Raw genomic sequence first — 22,336 nt, forward strand, 5'->3', positions numbered from 1 at the left:
TTGTTATGTACATACATGTAAATAATAAATATAGACCACCAACCACTGAGTGTTGAACTATATTATTATTGTTGTTGTTGTTTTTATTATTATTATTATTTGAGACACAACAAGACGAATCCACAGCAGACACTCTGCTGGCTGTTGTATTGGATCACACGTCGGACACTTCCCAAGTGTCTAGGACTGTGTGATGTATTGGCGAATAATGTGTGCAGATCCCAGTAGGGTGGCCTTTTGCAGCTGGCAGATGGTAATTTTGTCAGCACTTATTGTGTTTAAGTGCAGGCCAAGGTCTTTAGTCACTTTAGTTGTGTGTCTCATATAATAATAATAATAATAATAATAATAATAATAATAATAATAATAATCCTCTCTCTCTCTCTCTCTCTATATATATATATATGTTTATTATTATTTATTATTATTATTATTATTAATAATAATAATAATGCGTGCAGATCCCAGTAAGGGTGGCCTTCTGCAGCTGGCAGATGGTAATTTTGTCACCGCCAATTGTGTTTAAGTGCAAGCCAAGGTCTTTAGGCACTGCACCCAGTCTGCTGATCACCACTGGGACTACCCTGATTGGCCTGTGCCAGAGTTGTGTGTCTCATATAATAATAATAATAATAATAATAATAATAATAATAATAATCCTCTATATATAATTTTATATAGAGAGAGAGAAAGAGAGAGATATATATTATTATTATTATTATTATTATTATTATTATTATTATTATTATTATTATTTAGAATCCTGGGGAACTCTCAACACTTCTATGTTTGGGAATTCTGTGGACTAAAAGTCTCAAAGATATCTGTTAGGCTGGAATTTGCCACTTCTGAGTACAAGAACCCCCTTTGAAATTCAGGCTCACTTCCCATTTTCAAAAGCCTCCTTTCCCAATAGGGTGAGGAGCCAATGTCTGTGAAACTGCCTTGGGGCAGAGCCAGTTGAGAAAAGGCCTTGCTCCCCAGGAGGGAAAGGAATAATAATCAAAGGGTGACTGGCCCCTCCTGAGACATATAGTTCACAGAGATAAGATAAGCAGACCTTGGGCATTTTAAGGGAGAGAGTGCAGGAAAAGGGGAAGGGGCCCTTTAAGAAGACCTGCATTGGGATTGCTTACGAGGGGCTCTATGCCACCTTATGGCCATATATAAAATTGCACCCTTTTGCCAAATTAAAGGGAGCCCCCCAAATTCAGGAACAGGGGAGATGCTATGGCAGTATTTCTCAACTTTCCTAATGCCGTGACCCTTGAATACAGCTCCTCATGTTATGGTGACTCCAAACCATAACATTATTTTTCATTGCTACTTCGTAACTGTAGCTTTGCTACTGTTTTGAATCGTAATGGAAATATCTGATATGCAGAATGTGATTTTGTCATTTTGGAGTTGTAGTTGCTGGGATTTATAGTTCACCTACAATCAAAGCGCATTCTGAACCCCACCAACGATGGAATTGAACCAAACTTGGCACACAGGACTCCCATGGCCAACACAAAATAGTGGAAGGGTGTGGTGGGCATTGACTTTTTTTTTTTTTGGAGTTGTAGTTCACCTACATCCAGAAAGCACTGTGGACTCGAACAATGATGGATCTGGACCAAACTTGGCACGAATAATATGTCCAAACTGGTGGAGTTTGGGGAAAATAGACATTGGCATTGTAGTTGCTGGGATTTATAGTTCACCTACAATCAAAGAGCACTCTGAACCCAGCCCACAATGGATCTGCACCAAACTTGGCACACTACCCATATGGCCAGTATTGAATACTGGTGGGGTTGGGGGGGGGGGCTGTTTTTGAATTCTGGGAGTTGTAGTTCACCAACACCAAAAAGGAAGAGAAGGAGAGGTGGAGAGATCTTCTCTGCCAAAAGGGTTCCTAAGACCATCAGAAATAGGTGTTTTCTGATGGTCTGTGGCAACATGAGGAACATGAGGAAGAACTTCCTGACTGTGAGAGCCGTTCAGCAGTGGAACTCTCTGCCCCGGAGTGTGGTGGAGGCTCTTTCTTTGGAAGCTTTTAAACAGAGGCTGGATGGCCATCTGTCAGGGGTGATTTGAATGCAATATACCTGCTTCTTGGCAGGGGGTTGGACTGGATGGCCCATGAGGTCTCTTCCAACTCTTTGATTCTATGATTCTATGATTCTAACCCCTCGGAAACCCCCTTCTGACCCCCAAATTGAGAAACACTAACCCATGATGATGATGATGATGATGATGATGATGATGATGATAATAACAATAACAACTTCCTTTCTACCCTGCCCTAAGTCCCCAATGCAGGTTGACCCCACTTTAATTGTCATGGGTTAAAGCCATGACATTCTGGGAGTTGTAGTTTTGGAAGGTCTTTGCAGTTCAGTGGCTACAAATCCGAAAACTGTCCCATTCAAGTGAGTACACCCGCTTTTCAAGGAGGAGGGGGCTGTCTTTTCAACTAAGCCACAGAGTTCTACCTGCACAAAAAACCTTTCCCCCCAAAAAACCCAAAACAAATGGTTGCAATATTTGGTTTCACAGAATGGAAAGGAACAAATGCCCTTATCAGCAATCCCCACGAGGTACAAAGAGGCGCTTTTATCTCCCTGCATTCGCTCATCTAGAGCCAAGCAAGGCCTCTTGTATTTTCCAACCCATAATTTTCTGAGCTGAATGCATTTGCGGTGCCAGCACAATCTGGGACAGAGAATGCCTTCCTTTGCAAAGGCCTTAGGTTTGCACTCAGGTGTGCATGTTTATCTCTTAATTTAGCAAACTGCAACTGACATTGCTGGTTTTATTTTGTTTTTTTATAAGGTATGTACTTCAAACCCCAACTTTCTCCCCTTGCTCCCATGCATTATATGTAAAACTTGCACCGGAAGCAAAACGCTGTGCCAAAATGATAGGGAAAAGAGGAAAGGGTGCAAACCATGAATGCATATACCAGCGTTTCTCAACTTGGGGGTCGGGACCCCTGGGGGGTCACGAGGGGGTATCAGAGGGCTCCCCAAAGACTTTCAGAAAACACAGTATTTTCTGTTAATCATGGGGGTTCTGTGTGGGATATTTGGCCCAAATCTATTGTTGGTGGGGTTCAGAATGCTCTTTGATTGTAAAGGTAAAGGTTTTCCCCTGACATGAAGTCTAGTTGTATCTAGCTCTGGGGGTTGGTGCTCATCTCCATTTCTAACTCAAACAGCCGATATTGTCTGTAGACACCTCCAAGGTCATGTGGCCATTGGCATGACTGCATGGAGCACTGTTACCTTCCCACCAGAGCGGTACCTACTGGTTTACTCACATTTTCATGTTTTCGAACGGCTAGGTTGGCAGAAGCTGGGGCTGACAGTGGGAGATCACCCCCTCCCTGAATTCGAACCTGAGACCTTTTGATCAGCAACTTCAGCAGCTCAGCAAGTTCAGCAGCTGAGTGCTTTAACCCACTGTGCCACCAGGGACTCTTTGATTGTAGGTGTACTATAAATCCCAGCTACTACAACACCCAAATGTCAATGTCTATTTCCCCCAAACACCAGTATTCACATTTGGGCATATTCAGTATTCGTGCCAAGTTTGGTCCAGATCCATCATTGTTTGAGTTCACAGTGCTCTCTGGATGTAGGTGAACTACAACTCCACAATTCAAGGTCAATGCCCACCAAACCATCCCAGTATTTTCTGTGGGTCATGGGGGTTCTGTGTGCCAAGTTTGGTTCAATTTCGTTGTAGGTGGAGTTCAGAATGCTCTTTGATTGTAGGTGAACTATAAATCCCAGCAACTACAACACCCAAATGTCAAGGTCTATTTTCCTTAAACTCCATCAGTGTTCACATTTGGGCATATTGAGTTTTCGTGCCAAGTTTGTCCAGATTCATCATTGTTTGAGTCCACGGTGCTCTCTGGATATAGGAAAACTACAACTCCAAAACTTAAGGTCAATGCCTACCAAACCCTTCCGGGATTTTCTGTTATTCATCGGAGTTCTGTGTGCCAAGTTTGGTTCAATTTTGTTGTAGGTGGAGTTCAGAATGCTCTTTGACTGTAGGTGAACTATAAATCCCAGCAACTACAACTCCCAAATGACAAAATCACACACACACACAAAATCCCACCAGTGTTCAAATTTGGATGTATTCCCCAAACCTGGCACACAGAACACTCAGGAGTTGTAGTTGCTGGGATTTATAGTTCACCTACAATCAAAGAGCATTCTGAATTCCGCCAATGATAGAATTGAACCAATCTTGGCACACAGAACCCCCACAACCAACAGAAAATACTGGAAGGGTTTGGTGGGCGCTGAACTTGAGTTTTGGAGTTGTCATTCAGAGATATCCAGAGAGCACTGTGGACTCAAACAATGATGGATCTGGACCAAACTTGGCACAATTACTCAATATGACCAAATGCCTTTCAGCAAAGCTTGGAATGCCATTGGATATTTGGAAAAGTCAAGGAACCTCAGAATGTGATACCTTTCTCCTTTCGATGCTTTGCTTTTCAGGCCAGAAACCCTTCTTTTGGATCTGGATTTGGCTTTCTAGACGGTGCAAGGGAGGAAAGTGGCCTTGTTGAGGAATGGAGTAATTCCTCCTTAATCTCGTTTTTAAGCTCTCCCTTGGTAAGAACATCACAGGAGTGAAATTGTCGGCTAAGCCAGTCTTTCTCAACCGTTTCACCTTGGATGAACCTTTGAAATAATTCCCAGGATTAAGGGAACCCCAACATGAGAATTCTTTTTTGCTGTTGTTGGTCATACATTTTTTAATTTTCGTTTTCACTTGTATACCATAAGAGTGGGGGGAAAGGCCAAGGAAAATATAATATGTTGATTATGGAATTTTGTTAGTAATTTAAGTCTATTCATAAGTCTAATGTACATCCAAGAATAAGGATATACCAGGCTTAGATATGCCAGGTTTGGTCAAGGTCCATCAAGACATGTAGAAGCATTTATGATATGAACAATCCAACATACATACTCTGACTTTTAGATATACCAGGTTTAGATATTCCAAGTTTGGTCAAGATCCATCAAGCCATGTAGGAGTATCATATATACTTTGATTTTTAGATGTACCAGGTTTAGATATACCAAGTTTAGTTAAAGCAGGTTTGCTCAAGATCCATCAAGCCATGCAGGAGCACCATACATACTTTGACTTTTAGATATACTAGATTTAGATATACCAGGTTTGGTCAAGATCTACCAAGCCATGGAGGAGCATTTGTGATATAAACAACCCAACATACATACTTTGACTTTTAGATATATCAGGCTTAGAAATACCAGGTTTGGTCAAGATCTATCAAGCCATGTAGGAACATCATACATACTTTGACTTTTAGATATACCAGGTTTAGATATACCAGGTTTGGTCAAGATCTATCCAGCCATGTAGGAACATTATACATACTTTGACTTTTAGATGTATCAGGTTTAGATTTACCAGATCTGGTCAAGATCCATCAAGCCATGTAGGAACATCATATATACATTGACTTTTAGATATATCAGGTTTAGATATATCAGGTTTGGTCAAGATCTATCCAGCCATGTAGGAACATCATACATACTTTGACTTTTAGATATATCAAGTTTAGATTTACCAGATTTGGTCAAGATCCATCAAGCCATGTAGGAACATCATATATACATTGATTTTTAGATATAGCAGGTTTAGAAATATTAGGTTTGGTCAAGATCTACCAAGCCATGGAGGACCATTTGTGATATAAACAATCCAACATGTATACTTTGACTTTTAGATATACCAGGCTTAGATATACCAGGTTTGGTCAAGATCCATCAAGCCAAGTAGGAACATCATACATATGTTGACTTTTAGATATAGCAGGTTTAGATATATAGGTTTGGTCAAGATCTACCAAGCCATGGAGGACCATTTGTGAAATGAACAATCCAACATACATATGTTGACTTTTAGATATACCAGATTTGGTCAAAATCTATCAAGCCATGTAGAAACATTTATGAAATGAACAATCCAACATACATATGTTGACTTTTAGATATACTACGTTTGGTCAAGATCCATCAAGCCATGTAGTAGCATCATACATACTGTAACTTTTAGATATACCAAGTTTAGTCAAGATCTGTCAAGCCATGTAGGAACATCATACATACTTTGACTTTTAGATATACCAGGTTTAGATATACCAGGTTTGGCTAAGATCCATCAAGCCATGAAGTAACATTTGTGATACAAACAATCCAACATACATACTTTGACTTTTAGATACATCAGGTTTAGATATACAAAGTTGGTCAAGATCTATCAAGCCTTGTAGGAGCACTAGTCATACTTTGACTTTTAAATATACCAGGTTTAGATATACTAGAGTTGGTCAAGATCCATCAAGCCATATAGGAGCGTTTGAGATATAAACAATCCAACATACACACTTTGACTTTTAGATCTATGGAAAGTAAACGGCTCATCCTGATCCCCCCCTTTCTCTCCAAAAGTGTTTCCCAAACCTTGGTTACTGTCCCATCTCTATATAAACATGCATGCCCTGATGCCAAATATCTTGCAACCTTGTGTGGTTGTACAGTCAGAGGTGGCTCCGTATGTAACAACAGCATGCACAGAGTCTTACTTGTGGCTGTCTGGACTGGGCTTTCCACATCCAAGCCGGATCTGTAATCCTGAATGGATCCGTTTCCTGGAGCTGTGGCCTCTGATGTGCGCGGTGCGACTTCACTCGCAGGAAGCTTCAGCACAGAAGCTTCCAAAGGAAAGGCTGCCGGGGTCTGGAAGAGAAGATGGCAAAGTAAGCTTTTGCTACTATACAATGTCCCAGAATACTTGGATGTCAAAACAAACACAAAGCAATCTATGAAAGTATAATATCCAAAAAGCATATAGTATATAATTGTATCAAAATTATCAAAATTGTTTCTCGGTCAGTCTGAATTCGGAAGTCCCAGAATAGTTTGACGTGTTCATTTTCTGTAACTTTTTCAAGCTTGTGATCCCACCAGTTCTTTGTCACAGGCAGATGGTATTTGTGGCATCATCATCATCATCATTACTATTATTATCATCGGCAGTTAGGAATTACTTACTTACTTATTGTTTTAATTGTTATTATATTGCTGTGTTACGTGTAGTGGCATCAAATTGCTGCCAAATGTGAGCCGTCCTGAGACATGAACTAGCCTGAGAAGCTCTGCCTCAACCAACAAGGAAGAAACCTGAAAGATCAATTAATTCCTCGCCGTTTGCGACAACGACGGTTGCATGTGGCAATCCTTTTGACCGTTGTTTATTTGTCTTTGAAGGCACCATCGATTGGTGCAACCTGCACATTGGGCAACCTCAACCACTGCATTGCAAACATTTATTCCCATTGCATCTTGAGCAACGTAATCCTCAAATGGCAACCTCAAAGGTATCCAGAGTGAATTGCCCAATCAGGAATGCAACCTTCACCTTGCCTTCTGCCAATGCAGCTTGACTTCCCCCAATACAATTTAACACTTCAAGTGGTGTCAAAGTGTGCTAATTTTACAGTGTAGATGCAGTTGTAGTTCCAAAAAAGAAACCCCCTTTTTAGTGTCATCGTATGCCTGTGAACATGCCACACTTCCATACTGCAAGGCATATCCTGAAAAGTTGCAAACAACAATTATTTTATAAGGAGCTCAGCTTAGTTTTTTCTTTTTTTCTTTACTTATCAAAAGAAAAAGAAAAAGTTGGTATTTTTGCAAAGGAAGGCTTGAAATGTCTGAACTGAGAAAGATTTCCAGTGGGCAGAAGAGAAATAAATGGCTGTGTTGCCTTTCCTAGGCCTTCGTCCCATGTCCACCAGAAACAGATGCAATTATGCACATTAATAAACACAGAATAAATTATGTAAACTACAGAAATGGTATGCATGGACTTAATTAACATAACCTACATCTGTTAAAGGCTGTTCTCCCCCTTCTACATGACATGCAATCTGACTGCAGAATGATGATACTATTATTACATTTTCTCATTGATAGCTATTATTAAATTTGATGGGTTTTGCTATAGAGAGGAGGTACTTTCCAGGACAATTTGAATCCCAGCATCTAGCAGTATTCCAGAGATTCAGCTGCAGAATGATCTTAAAGGAATTTTTAAAGGAATATTCATATATACAAGAGTATATACAAGAGTAATGTTAATCCCACAAAGATGGAAAATTGAGAAGGAAAGTTCTGGCAATAAAACCTACTTAAGCCAATAGCAGGAATTCATCCTTTCCTACATTTGATTTATGAACACATAAGCAGTGGGCTGACATGCAGAACTGATTTTATGCTGATCCAATCGATCAATAGATAGACGAATAACTGGATGGATGGATGAATGGATGGATGGATGGATGAATGGATGGATGGATGGATGGATGGATGGATAGATAGCTGGATGGGTGGATATGGATAGATGAACGGATGGATGGATGGATGGATGGATGGATGAATTAATTGATGGATAAATGGGTGGATGGATGGATGATACTATCTCATGATAGTATTGAGTCACAGCACTCAAAGTGGTGTCAAATAGTATTTATTTGACAGTATATCAATGCCCTCCCAGCAAACCCAGTGAAGTTGCACCGTTAGTAAAACTACATATCCCATGATTGCATAGCATTGAGCCAGTTCAAGTGGTATCAAAGGAGTGCCTGGGAGACACAGAGGTGTCAGAAGGTTATTTAAGGTCAGCTTCAGGAGGGATTTTGGCAAATAAGGGTGTGAGCCAATAGCAAGCAAGCTGCCCAACGTTTAGTGGGAAGGGAAGTAATGGACCATCAAAGGGCACAAAGATTGCACACACCTCAATACCTCCCAGACTTTGTAGAAAACCATGTGTGGCATCCCAGCGTTGAGATTGCATTGCTTGGATATGTGTGTGTGTGTGAGAGAGAACCTAGAGGTTGACATCAGAACTCTGAAATATGTGCCAGGGATTGTAAACATATAATCAGAGACAAAAGCTATCTAGGCTGCGATTGATCCCGTTCAGAGTAGGTGGCACTTGCAACTTAAGCTATTACAAAGAGAGGAAGGTTGGGGGGGGGGGGGTCAGGACACACACAGCAATGTCCACACTGTGGAACTAATGTAGTTTGACACCACTTTAATAACACTATGTAAACAACATTTGAAAAATGTTCCTGGTTTGAAAGTGTTATTCCTGTTTCATTGTGCAGTCCTTACTTGAAAAGTAGTTGTTCTACTCCAGAGACTTTGTTGTTTTTGTGGCTGCCACGAAGTAGGTTGAATTGGTTGAGACTCAGCACCTCATCACACTAAGAAATATCCCAGTCGTAAGACACTTCAGCCTCTTTTCAAGCACGGAGAAGCACGGAGCTCATTTATTTTATTTATTTACTAGCTGTACCCGCCACGCGTTGCTGTGGCCAATCTTCCTCTTTTTCTCCTTTTTCCCCTCCTTTTTTTGCTCCCCCTTTCCTTCCTTCCTTCCTTCCTTCCTTCCTTCCTTCCTTCCTTTTCTTTTTTCTTTCCTTCTCTCCTTCCTTCCTTCTCTACCACTTTCCTTCCTCCCCCCTTTTCTTTCCCTTCCTCTTTCTCCTCTTTCTTCCTTCTCTACCTCTTTCCTTCTTTCTCTCTTTCCTTCTTTCCTTCCCACCCCCTTCTCTCTTTCTTTGTGTTTTCTTTCTTTCTTTCTTTCCCTCCCTCCCTCCCTCCCTCCCTCCCTCCCTCCCTCCCTCCCTCCCTCCCTCCCTCCTTCCTTCCTTCCTTCCTTCCTTCCTTCCCTTTTTTCTGTATAATCATTTAACTTTTCATCATTTAGCTTTCTGGGTTTAAGTCCTTTCTGCTCTTTGGGGGGGGGGGGGGGGTTATGGGTGATGGGCTGTTAGGGGTGTAATGTCCAAATTTCATGTCAATTTGTCCAGTGGTTTTTAATTTATGTTAATCCCACAAACGAACACTACATTTTTATTTATATAGATTTGCCATATTTATACCCCGTCTTTCTCTACCTCAGCAGGGGGACTCAAGGCAGTTTACAATGGCACATACACTGTGCCTCAAAACAACAAATTCACCTAAAATAGTTTAAAATTACAACATATTAGACATGGTTAAAATATGTACATTCAAAGTTAAAAACATGTCATCCAGAGTTCAAGGTCTAAGCCCATTCCAAGGTCAAACTGCACATAATTCTATATTTGGCATACTGCATTGCCCTAATTTTCAAAAGCCTTCTCCCAGAGTGAGGTTTTGATTCTCTTCCTGGAGGCTAGTAGGCAGGGGGCTGATCTGATGTCACAAGGGAGAGAGTTCCACAACCAAGGGGCCACCACTGAGAAGGCCCTGTCTCTTGTCCCCACCAGCCGTACTTGTGAGGAAGGTGGGACCAAGAGAAGGCCTCCCCAGATGAGCTTAAGTCTCTAAGCTGGTTCGTAGGGGATGATACATCCCGACAGGTAGCCTGGGCCGGAACCGTTTATAGGCTAAAGCCAGCACTTTGAATTGTGCTCGGTAGGAGACTGGCAGCCAGTGGAGTTGTTGGACCAAAGCAATTTCATGCATTTCTGAAGAGACACTTTCTGTTTGCCCCTTGCTGTAACACAACCCCTGCATTCCAAATTTTATGACCCTGATTTGAATATGCATGTAAGTTAAAGAGTTGACCACCATTTGAGATATGTCTTCAAGTCACGTAGCCTTCTGGACACATGGTCCTGTAAACCTATATAAGGAGGATGTTTCCTTTGTGTTTCTTCTTCTTTCGCTTCCTCTTTTTGGTTTCTCTTGTTTTGCTGAGATGTAACCTTTTTGGATGAAAGAAGGCCTGCTTACCACCTCGAGGCTGGATTTCATTACTTTGTCTTTAACCAAGGAATTTTTTACTTCTATGTCACTACATCATGCAAGTTTTGTAAGTAAAGCCTTTTTACATTTTATCTCTCTGTCTGAGCTGATTATTTCTGCATGCATATTTCTTTAAAAGGGAGAAGAGCGGTGGCTCTGTTTCTTTTATTGGTCTCAAACTTTTTCTTAAACCCTCAGACATTTCTACCTGGCTTTTGTCCCTAAGCTTTTACTGCAAACAGGAGCTTTTTTGTTGAGTTCCAGGGCCAGAGAAGCAGATGGCGGAAATAGAACGGCCTGCCTCAGGGGAGCGTGCTTGCTCCATCCATGTTCAACATTTACACAAATGACCAGCCACTGCCAGAAAGGACAGAGAGCTTCATCTATGCTGATTATCGTGCCATCACTGCTCAAGCAGGGAGCTTTGAGATGGTAGAACAGAAGCTCTCCGAAGCTCTAGGTGCTCTTACCGCCTACTACAGGGAAAACCAGCTGATCCCTAATCCATCTAAAACACAGACATGTGCCTTTCACATTAAGAACAGACAAGCATCTCGAGCTCTGAGGATTACCTGGGAAGGAATCCCACTGGAGCATTGCAGCGCTCCCATGTAAAGAATTGCTTTAACCTGGTGACAGTCTCCTCTACTGTAAGGGGCTTTGGGCTGGGCAAGGGATCTCTTGGTTTTCGGATATTGTTGTTTTTCCTGATTTCATAACATGGAAGTAATACTGACCTTGTGATGAACGCAAGAGGAGTGTATTGCCAGCTTGTGAGTGTGATGGGGAGGCAGAACGCAGAACGGGACTGCTGCTGACGACGTAAGATGGGCAATTCTCTACTTTTAAAGAGATGGTCACCCATGCTTTCCCCTCCCAATGTGATGAGGTGGCCAATGAGATACTCATTGAAAAACTGGAGCAAAATGTGCTACAGCAGGATGTCACTCCCGCAGAAACAAAGTTTAATAAACCATTCCCATGTTTTTATGATGGAATCAAGTGGGAAAAAATAGTGTTACATAGTGTTACAAAGGCTGGTATTGCACCACCTGACATCTGCCGGGAAGTAGCAGCCAATAGTGAAAGGACCAAGGCAGTGACATCTCCAGCCCACCCCGTTTGGGTATCAGCCAACACATCAACGACTTAAATCAACAAATAGTTTTCTAAGATCAACAGAGACACTCGCTGGAACACCTCAGCAAGCGAGAGTCCAAAAGTGGCAGGTTCAAACCCAGAACCTCAATCAATGGCTGATACCAAATGAGAGACTCCCCCCTGGGCACACAGAAGACGGGGCGACTTGGAAGGCACTGAACAGACGGTGCTCTGGCACCACGAGATGCAGAGTCAACCATAAGAAATTGGGCCACAAAGTGGAATCCACAACATGCGAGTGGGGAGAAGACCAAACTACAGACTACCTGCTGCAATACAACCTGAGCCCTGCTACATGCACAATGGAGGACCTTCTTGCAGCAACACCAGAGGTACTCCAAGTGGCCATATACTTGTCAAAGGACATTTAATCAACTACCAAGTCTGCAAACATTGTGTTTTGTTTGTTTGTTGAGTTGGTTGTTAAAAAATGCAATACAACTGCTTGGTTTGCTCCTGATAGATAGATAAATAAATACAATGGCACCAGTGCTCACCAAACTACAACTCTTGAGGGTCCCATAACATTGAGCCATGCTTTATTAAAATGGGGTCAAACTGCATTCATTCTACAGCGTAGATCAGCGTTTCTCAACCTAGGGGTCAGGGCCCCTGGGGGGGGGGGTCGCAAGGGGGTGTCAAAGGGGTTACCAAAGACCATCAGAAAAAAACTTTGCCTGTGCCTGGTGTACATTGACCATATAATGCATTTCCGAACTGCATTATTAGGTTGTGTAAATACAACCAAAGTATAGATATTGCTGGAAAGGCGACTTCTTGATAGATGGGGTCTATTACAGTGGGCTGGCCTTTGCATGCACACAGACCGAGTAAGGGGAATCATTAATTGTGATTAGCACCCCTGGCTGGCTAACGGCCCCATTACCAGGCAATGCATAATCAGTGAGCAATTAAACCGATATTAGGCCCTGATCGAGGATTAATTAAACACGAAGCCTCCCTCGTCTCCTATATTCCTAACAGGGAGTCCTTGAGCATCCTGGAAACAGCAAGGAAGGACCTCGGAGTCTGAATAAACTCCTAATATCTTTCATATTGAAGGTCCATGAAGACCCCCAAGCAGTAATATTCCCAACAAGAGCAGAAATCAATACCAAAGTGATGCACCATGGTTTTGGATACATCTAGACCAGTGTTTCTCAACTTTCCTAATGCCACGATCCCTTCATACAGTTCCTCATGTTGTGGTGACACCAACCATACAATTGGGTTGTTGTAGGTTTTTTTGGGCTATATGGCCATGGTCTAGAGGCATTTTCTCCTGACGTTTCGCCTGCATCAGTGATTCCGGCCATGAAAGCCTTCGACAATATAGCCATACAATTGTTTTTGTTGCTACTTCTTAACTAATTTTGCTCCTGTTCTGAATCGTAATGTAAATATCTGAGATGCAGGGTGTATTTTCAATCACTGGACCAAATTTAGCACAAATATCCGATACACCCAAATTTGAATACTGGTGAGGTTTGGGAGAGGGATTGATTTTGTCATTTGGGAGTTGTAGTTGCTAGGATTTATAGTTCACCTACAATCAAAGAGCATTCTGAACCCCACCAATGATACAATTGGGCCAAACTTTCCATACAGAACCCCCATGATCAACAGAAAATACTAGAAGTGTTTGGTGGGCATTGACCTTGAGTTTTGGAGTTGTAGTTCACCTACATCCAGAGAGCACTGTGAACTCAAACAATGGTGGATCTGGACCAAACTTGGCACAAATCCTCAATATGCCCAAATGTGAACAGTGGTGGGGTTTGGGGAAAATAGACCTTGATATTTGAGAGTTGTAGTTGCTGGGATTTATAATTCACCTACAATGAAAGAGCATTCTGAACCCCACCAATGATACAATTGGGCCAGACTTCCCAAACAGAACCTCCATGACCAACAGAAAATAATGTATTGTCGAAGGCTTTCATGGCCAGAATCACTGGGTTATTGTAAGTTTTTCGGGCTGTATGGCCATATTTCATATTCTCCTGACACAGCCAGTTTCCCCATGCCTGATGTAGACCCATGAAATGCAGTTAAATGTAATTAAACTACATTATATGGGCCTAGACTGACCATATAATGCAGTGTAACTGAAGTCTACCTGGAAAAGGCCATTCCTTGTTCTACAGTGTTTACATCCCAACTTGTTGCATTGCTTCTTTCTTTAGTGGCTTGTAAACAAAACAAAATCCAGGCTTGTTAAGAGACTGGCCTGTCTAAACTGTGTGTTACTTGTTACCTTACAGAAGCAACGAAATATCACTCCTTACGTTGTTACCATAACTTTATTATTTTGCTTTTTTAACAGTACTTTGTTACACACTTGAACAAGGCTGTTGCTGAGGGTTTTCCAGCAAAGGATGCATCTACACTACAGAATAATTGCAGTTTGACATCTCTTTAACTACCTGGTTCAGTGTTGTGAGAAGTCATAGGGAGGAGGGAGCAAGCTTGTTTTCTGCCCCCTGAAGACTAGGACACGGAACAATTGCTTCAAACTACAAGAAAGGAGATTCCATCTGAAAATTAGGAAGAACTTCCTGACTGTGAGAGCTGTTCAGCAGTGGAACTCTCTGCCCCGGAGTGTGGTGGAGGCTCCTTCTATGGAAGCTTTTAAACAGAGGCTGGATGGCCATCTGTCGTGGGTGCTTTGAATACAATTTTCCTGCTTCTTGGAAGGGAGTGGACTGGATGGCCCACAAGGTCTCTTCTAGCTCTATGATTCTACGATCCTGGGACCTGTAGTTTCACAAGGGCTTTAAAAGCCTTGCCTCCCAAAGAATTTGGTGCCTCAACAAACTATAGATTCCATCAATCCATAGCACTGAGACATAGAAAGGGTATCAAATTGCATTCTTCCAACAGTGTAAATGCACTTTTAGTCAAACTACAGATCTCATGGCTTCATAGTATTGAGACATGGCAATTAAAATGGTATCAATATGCATTTAATACGTATGTTTATAGAATTTTTGCAATGTTTGTTTGTTTAGCGTGGGCATGGGACAACTTCAGTCCTCCAGGTGTTTTGGGCTCCAACACCCACAATTCCTAAACAGCCTACTTTGTTGTTGTTCATTCGTTCAGTTGTTTCCGACTCTTTGCAACTTCATGGACCAGTCTACGCCAGAGCTCCCTGTCGGTCATCACCACCCCCAGCTCCTTCAAGATCAATCCAGTCACTTCAAGGATACCATCCATCCATCTTGCCCTTGGTTGCTGTTAGGAATTGTGGAAGCTGTAGTCCAAAGCACTATAGGGAAAGCCGAAGTTGGCCCATGCCTTCTTTAAGATTCTCAGTCATTATATTAGTATTATTACTATTATATACATAACATCATGTGCACATTAGATCCGCGTGTCTGGGGTTCATCTCTGAATATTGGCCTCTTCCCAAGGGCCTAGGATATTAGAGGTATTTGATTATTATTGTTATGGTTCGCTTCTAATATGATAAATAAATATTACTACTACTACTACTACTGCTACTGTATTAAGGCCTAGAAAGAGTTATCACATATCGCCATGTCTCGGTATCCAGGGAGAGAGAGAAATAGAAGAGGTGGCTCTCTCCACCTTGGTTGGGAAGCAGGTTTCCCTGTGGGATTGTGAAGGGGAAACGCAGGCTCTTTTGATGTGTTCCCGGCTCCTTCGCCATCAAATAAGGACGCTTGGCCCAGCAGAGCTCCCTCCTTAAGCTGTGTTTGATGCGGCGCAGCCTCGGTAATTGCCTGTGATCCGAAGACATCATGTTCTTCGTCTGCCTGCATTAAGGGAGGCCTGCGGATCCCTCGGGGAAGGCAGCGCTTGATGAGAAGTAATGCGGGAGAGGAAGCGAGACGCGAGCGAAGGAAGGGGAAGCAGGCAGTCCCTTCTGTCACCTGCAGCACCAGCAGGTTCCTTTGCCGGATGAGCTGCCAGCAGCATGCAATAATATCCACAAGCATCCAAACCACTCCGCTTTGCAAGCAAACTGTGCTGTTTCTTCAAAGGAAAGGCCTATCCGGAGCAAAGGAGCCAAAAATTGCATGGCTCTAATCAGTACACCACATGCAATTGGTAAAGGAGGGTGCAAAGATAAAGGAGTACAAAAGGGAAACTGAGGAAAGTGTCAGCCGAAACTGGCCAAGTGAAATGATAAGGAAAAGTAAAGCAGGGCAGTGTGATGGGATGCAATCGCATATAGCACAGACTATTAAAAAATACCAGAATCAAGACCGTAAGTAATTTATTTATTTATTTATTATTTGGGGTTCTTTTACCCCGCCCTTCTCACCCCGAAGGGGACCCAGGGCGGCTTACACAGTAAAGGCACGATTAGATGCCAGCATCACAACAATCATCTGAACTTACAATAAAATTCACAATTTCTAACATCTTCATGCATTATTCCAATAAAAATCAATAAAATCAATACAAACCTAAATTCCTCCCTTACGTTGTCAGTGTTTGCTGTCTCATAGATCCGTTTTTAATACCATTTCATCCATCCTGCTGATCTTTAATTGCCTGGTTGCCCAAAGGCCTGGTCCCATAACCAAGTTTTCACCCTCCTCCTGAAGGAGAGGAGGGATGGTGATGCTCTGATTTCCCCGGGGAGTGAGTTCCACAGGTGAGGGGCCACCACTGAGAAAGCCCTGCTCCTCGTCCCCACCAGCCTCACTTGTGAGAGTGGTGGGGTCGAGAGCAGGACCTCCCCAGATGATCTCAAGCTCCGAGGTGGGACGTAGCGGGAGATACGTTCGGACAGATACAGTGGACCGGAACCGTACAGGGTTTTATAGGTCAAGACCAGCACCTTGAATTGTGCTCGGAACTGAACCGGCAGCCAGTGGAGCTGGCATAGCAGGGGGGTGGTATGCTCCCTGTATGTCGCCCCGGTGAGCAACAGAGACTAAAAACTGGATGTAATATAGTCAAAGGTTACATAACGTTTTCCCCTTGCCCTCCATATCACTCTTTTCTCTCTTGATGATTTATTAGATATTTGTTACGATTTATTAATTTATGAACACTAATCTTAAGAGGAGTCGCTAGTAGCTCAGCAGGTTGAACTGCTGAACTTACTGACCGGAATGTCGGTGATTCAAATATGCGGGATGGGGTGTGCTCCCGCTGTCAGCCCCAGCTCCTGCCAACCTAGCAGTTTGAAAACATGCAAATGTGAGTAGATCAATAGGCACCGCTTCGGCAGGAAGATAACGGTGCTCCATGTAGCGATGCTGACATGACCTTGGAGATGTCTATGAACAACGCCAGCTTTTTGGCTTAGAAATGGAGATGAACACCACCACCACCCCGCCCCAAGATCAGACAAGACTTTTCCTTTACTTAATCTTAACACTCCTATCCTTCCCCATATCCCTACTATACCCTATGTAAAATATTAATAAAAAGAAATATTCTCTACACACACCATCCCCCTACACACAAAGACAGTAAATAATGAATGTCACTCAGAAACAGGAGAACTCCAGACAGCAAATAATCAAAGGCCAGTTAACATCTCTCAAACAAAGGATGCCTCCTGTCAACAACATTCCAGGCTGCCTCTATGGAGATACCCTTATCAATTGACTTTGCAGATTCATAGCTACTCAGTGCTATTCAAGCTGGCTAATTGCAACATTCACATTTGCTTTAAACAGATAAGGGTTCTTTCTCCCACCTATTTCACAGAGATATATACACTCCACTTGCTTCACGGCCAACAAAACCTCTGAAGATGCCATTAAACACAGATGCAGGTGTAACGTCTGGAGAGAATGATGCTGGAACACGGTCAGACAGCTCAGAAAACTTACAGTAACCTAGTGATTCCAGCCATGAAAGCCTCCGACAATACACAGAATAGAATTTTATTGTCATTGTACATTGGAATTAAATGCTTTCCCTAGCACACACCACAAAAAAACCCATACACACCCATCCCTCCACGCACCATACAGCCAATGCCATATCAATACGAAATCAATATAGTTACAGTTGTGTCTTCAATTGCAAGATGCTATCAATTGTAAGATGCCCCCTCATTTCAGTATCAACAATACCTAAGATATACCTGCAATTCTAAGACGCACCCAATGTATAGGTATATTTATACGGGGGGGGGGGGGGGGGAGAGTGAGAATTGAAGAAATACAGTAAATCTCCTCCCAAAAGTTCTTATGTCTTACCAGTATTCCAGAGAGAGAGAGAGAGAGAGAGAGAGAGAGATTTTTATGCTGCTGTGTTGTTTACTTATATATTGGTTTTGCATCTTAATTTTTGTTGTTGTTGTGTTTTGTGTTTATATTGTGTTTTTACTGTATTGATGGGCATGGCCTTATGTAAGCCAACCCAAGTACCCTTGGGGGAGATGGAGGTGGGGTATAAATAAATTATTATTATTATTATTATTATTATTATTATTATTATTATTATTATTGGAGAGGAGAGAGAAATGGGGAACCTGGCATTGAAGGAAGTCATACTTCACTCTATTCTGCTCAGCTGTGGAAACCCACTGTGGAACTTGAATACGAGCCAGCAAGGAGATTCAGCAGCTTAAAAAGCCAATGCAATTCTAGACCACATCAATAGCATTATAGTGTCCAGAGGTGAATAGTAACACTATAGTAATGCTATCCTGCTTTGGTCAGACCTTCACCTGGAATAATGTTGTGTCAAGTTCTGGGCAAATTGGTTCAAGAATGATATAGACAAGTTGGAAGATGTCCTGAGAATGGCGACCAAAAGAAGCAAAGGTCATTGCATTGCTGGAGTAAGCTGCCCCATTAAAAAGAGGCACAGAGATAGCCAAGGATGACGATCATTTCCCAAAACCTTTGGTTTATGAGATCTAATCTTCAGCAAGATCTGTCCCAGCTCTTTGATGCTCCAAAGCCAGAAGGGAGCTCAGCTGTTCCTTCCTTGCAATGGTGCAAGAATCCACACTTAAGCCTCCCATCTTTCTGCCTCCAGTTGTGCTTCCTTTGTAGAGTGTGCTTTTTGGCCGACTGGTTTGTATCTAATCTGGGGTGACTCACACTTTTACTGCTAAGTAAGGATCTGCAAAGAGTCCAGAAATAATACAACATCCTGAATATTTCAACGGGAGCGAACTTAGAAGGGGGGCCACAAGGCACAAGGAAATGAAGGAAGGAACTAATAAGAAAATGACTCTGAATCATAGAATAATAGTTGGATGAGAACACGTGGGCCATCTAGGTCCAACCCCTGCCTTGCAGGAAAAGCACAATCAAAGCTCTCCTGACAGATGGCCATCCAGCCTCTTTTTCAAAGCTTCCATTGAAAAAGCTTCCACTGGTCTCCAAAGCAGAGAGGTTCCACTGCTGAACAGCTTTTCTTACAGTCAGGGAGTTCTTCCTAATGTTCAATGGAATCTCCTTTCCTATCATTTGAACCCATGTCTCCATTGAGTCCTAATTTCCAGGGCAGTAGAAAACAAGCCTGCTCTCTCTTGCTTATGGCACCCTCTCATCTATTTATATATGGCTCTCATGCCTCCCCTCCACCTTCTCTTCTGCAGGCTAAACAGACCTAGTTCTTTAACATGCTCCTCAAATGGATTAATGGTCTCCAGACCTCTGACCGTTATAGTTTATTTATTTTATTTATTTAGAGCTTTTATAACCTGGTCTTCTTGACCTCCGAGGAGGGACTCAGGCCGGCTAACAACAGAGACTCAATATACAAATAAACTAAAGCATAAGAACATCATAGTACATTAATACTTTAAAACACATTAAAATACAGATCAAGAATTACATAAAGCCAATTCGTCAAGGTAAATCACAGATTCACCACCATCCGCCTTGTGGTCAACCGTTATTGATTCGATCATCAATCTGAGAATGCTAAGTTCCAGAGCCAAAGATTTTACCATCTTTCTGAAAGTCAGGAGGGAGGCGGCAGATCTGATCTCTATCAGGAGAGAGTTCCACAGGTGAGGGGCCACCACCAAGAAGGCCCTGGTCTCTTGTCCCCACTAGATGCGATTGCGAAGGTGGTGGGACCTAGAGCAGGACCCCTCCAGAAGATCTTAACAACCTTGATGGTTTGTAGGGGAGAATCCGTTTGGACAGGTATACTGGGCCGGGGTCAACATCTCTTTCAAACTGTGGTGCCCAGAATTGTGTTGGAGCATGCAAGAAATGTGTGTGTGTGTGTGTGTGTGAACTGTAAAATTAAATACATGAAGCTTATTGGTCGGGCTATGCCAGGGGTTCTCAGACTAAGGCCCACAGGCCAGATGCGGCTCTCCAAGGTCATTTACTCGTCCCCTGGTCTAACTTTTAGACTTAGGGTCACCCTAAGTCTGAAACAATTTCAAGTCACACAACAACAACAACAACAACCTGAATTAACTTGACTATCTGATTAGCAAAAAGCAGGCTCACAATTCCCATTGAAATACTGGTAAGTTCATGTTGGTTGAAATTGTTCATCATTTTAAATACTGTACTTTTGTGTTTTTTGCAGTACAAACAATATATCTGCAGTGTGCATAGAAATTTGTCCATGCTTTTCTCAAAATCTAGTCCAGCCCTCCAACAGTCTGAGGGACAATGAACCGGCCCTCTGCTTTAAAAGCTTGAGGACCCCTGGGCTATGCCCAGGGAGATGGCTAAGCCTGGGACTTTTGGTTACTGTTACATTTGTTGTTCAGGCTTGAGTTATGCAAGTTCAGAGAGAAGAAGAGAGAAGCAGAGAGAGACAGAGTTTGGAGTGTGCTCTCGCTTTATGAGCTGCTGGAGGAGTTTATCCACAAGGACAAAGAAAGACCATTTTAGATCTCTCATAAAAGGACATTATGTGAGTTGATGCAACTGATCACATTGTACATATGTTGTTCTGATTTACGAAGAGTAAACTACTTGTTCTTTACTGTTCACCTGTGTGGCATATTTTCTTTCTCTCGCAAGGCAGTGTTTGGACTGATCAAACGTATCTACATGTGGTTTATTTTACATTATGTCACAAATTGGACACAGTATTCCAGTTGAATAGAGAGGTACCAAGATTTCCCTCTACAGACACTAGATTCCTTTGGATTCAGCCCAAAATACCATTGGCTTTTTCAGCTGCTGCCTCACACTCTTGGCTCATGTTCAACTGTGCACAAAGACTCCCAAGATCTCTCTCACATGGGCCTCTGTTGTCGAGCTAGGCATCACCCATCCTGCATTTTTGAAATTTCATTTTCCCACCTAAGTGTCATATCTTACATTTGTCCTTGTTGAAATTCACTTTGTCAGTTTTGGCCAGCTCTCTAATCTGTTGAGGTCCTTTTGGATCCTGATCCTGTCCTCTGGGGCGACTAAAATGATCAAGGGTTTGGAGAACAAGCCCTATGAGGAGCGGCTTAAGGAGCTGGGCATGTTTAGCCTGAAGAAGAGAAGGCTGAGAGGAGATATGATAGCCATGTATAAATCTGTGAGAGGAAGCCACAGGGAGGAGGGAGCAAGCTTGTTTTTTGCTTCCCTGGAGACTAGGACGCGGAACAATGGCTTCAAACTACAAGAAAGGAGATTCCATCTGAACATGAGGAAGAACTTCCTGACTGTGAGAGCCGTTCAGCAGTGGAACTCTCTGCCCCGGAGTGTGGTGGAGGCTCCTTCTTTGGAAGTTTTTAAACAGAGGCTGGATGGCCATCTGTCAGGGGTGATTTGAATGCAATATTCCTGATTCTTGGCAGAATAGGGTTGGACTGGATGGCCCAGGAGATCTCTTCCAACTCTGTAATTCTATGATTCTATGATTCTGGAGTATTTGCTCTCCTTCCCAATTTGGTCCCATCTGCAGACTTGCTCAGCCTGCCCTCAAAACCTCCATCCAAGTCATTAATAAAGATATTGAACAGGACTAGGTCCAGGACCCGACCCTCTTCATGGCATCCAAGTAGTCACTTCTTTCCAGGATGACTCAATGCAAGGGCATATTCGCTTTGGGGAATATAAAGGCAGTATTTGGGGAAGGGGAAGCTCTTTCTGTGTGCCGCTTCTTGTTTTGACTCTCTTCATGTCTTTCCCCCCTCCCTTTGCTATCTGTCAGGAAATCATCCCCGTTACACAGATAAGAAATAATTGATGCAAAGGAGCCATCTGTTTGCAAATGCAGAATATCTGCTCAATTAAGAGGGATCTGTCCAGCCAGATAAAGCCGCTCTCCATCCCCTCCTGGAGGAGGAGGGCTCCTTCGACCTGGCCCTGTCCTCAAAGCCTCACAACGAATTAGATCTCGGTGCGGTGACGATTTGGGCGCAAGGTTGCTATCTATATGCAGTGCCCCGTGGC

At 42.6% G+C, this 22,336-nt stretch overlaps 1 protein-coding gene across 4 annotated transcripts in view; it reads right to left on the minus strand.

Annotated features, from left to right (window-relative positions):
• Positions 1 to 22,336, minus strand: part of GSE1 (Gse1 coiled-coil protein) — a 510,191-nt gene that overhangs the window by 353,507 nt on the left and 134,348 nt on the right. For all 4 annotated transcript variants that reach the window (XM_060788123.2, XM_060788125.2, XM_060788124.2 and 1 more), the window contains exon 2: positions 6,635 to 6,788. In XM_060788123.2, coding sequence (XP_060644106.2) covers positions 6,635 to 6,788 — 154 coding nt within the window. The remainder of the gene's footprint in view (positions 1 to 6,634; positions 6,789 to 22,336) is intronic.

Source organism: Anolis sagrei, chromosome 8, assembly GCF_037176765.1.
Source record: "Anolis sagrei isolate rAnoSag1 chromosome 8, rAnoSag1.mat, whole genome shotgun sequence".
In the NCBI taxonomy this organism is placed as follows: Eukaryota; Metazoa; Chordata; class Lepidosauria; order Squamata; family Dactyloidae; genus Anolis; species Anolis sagrei.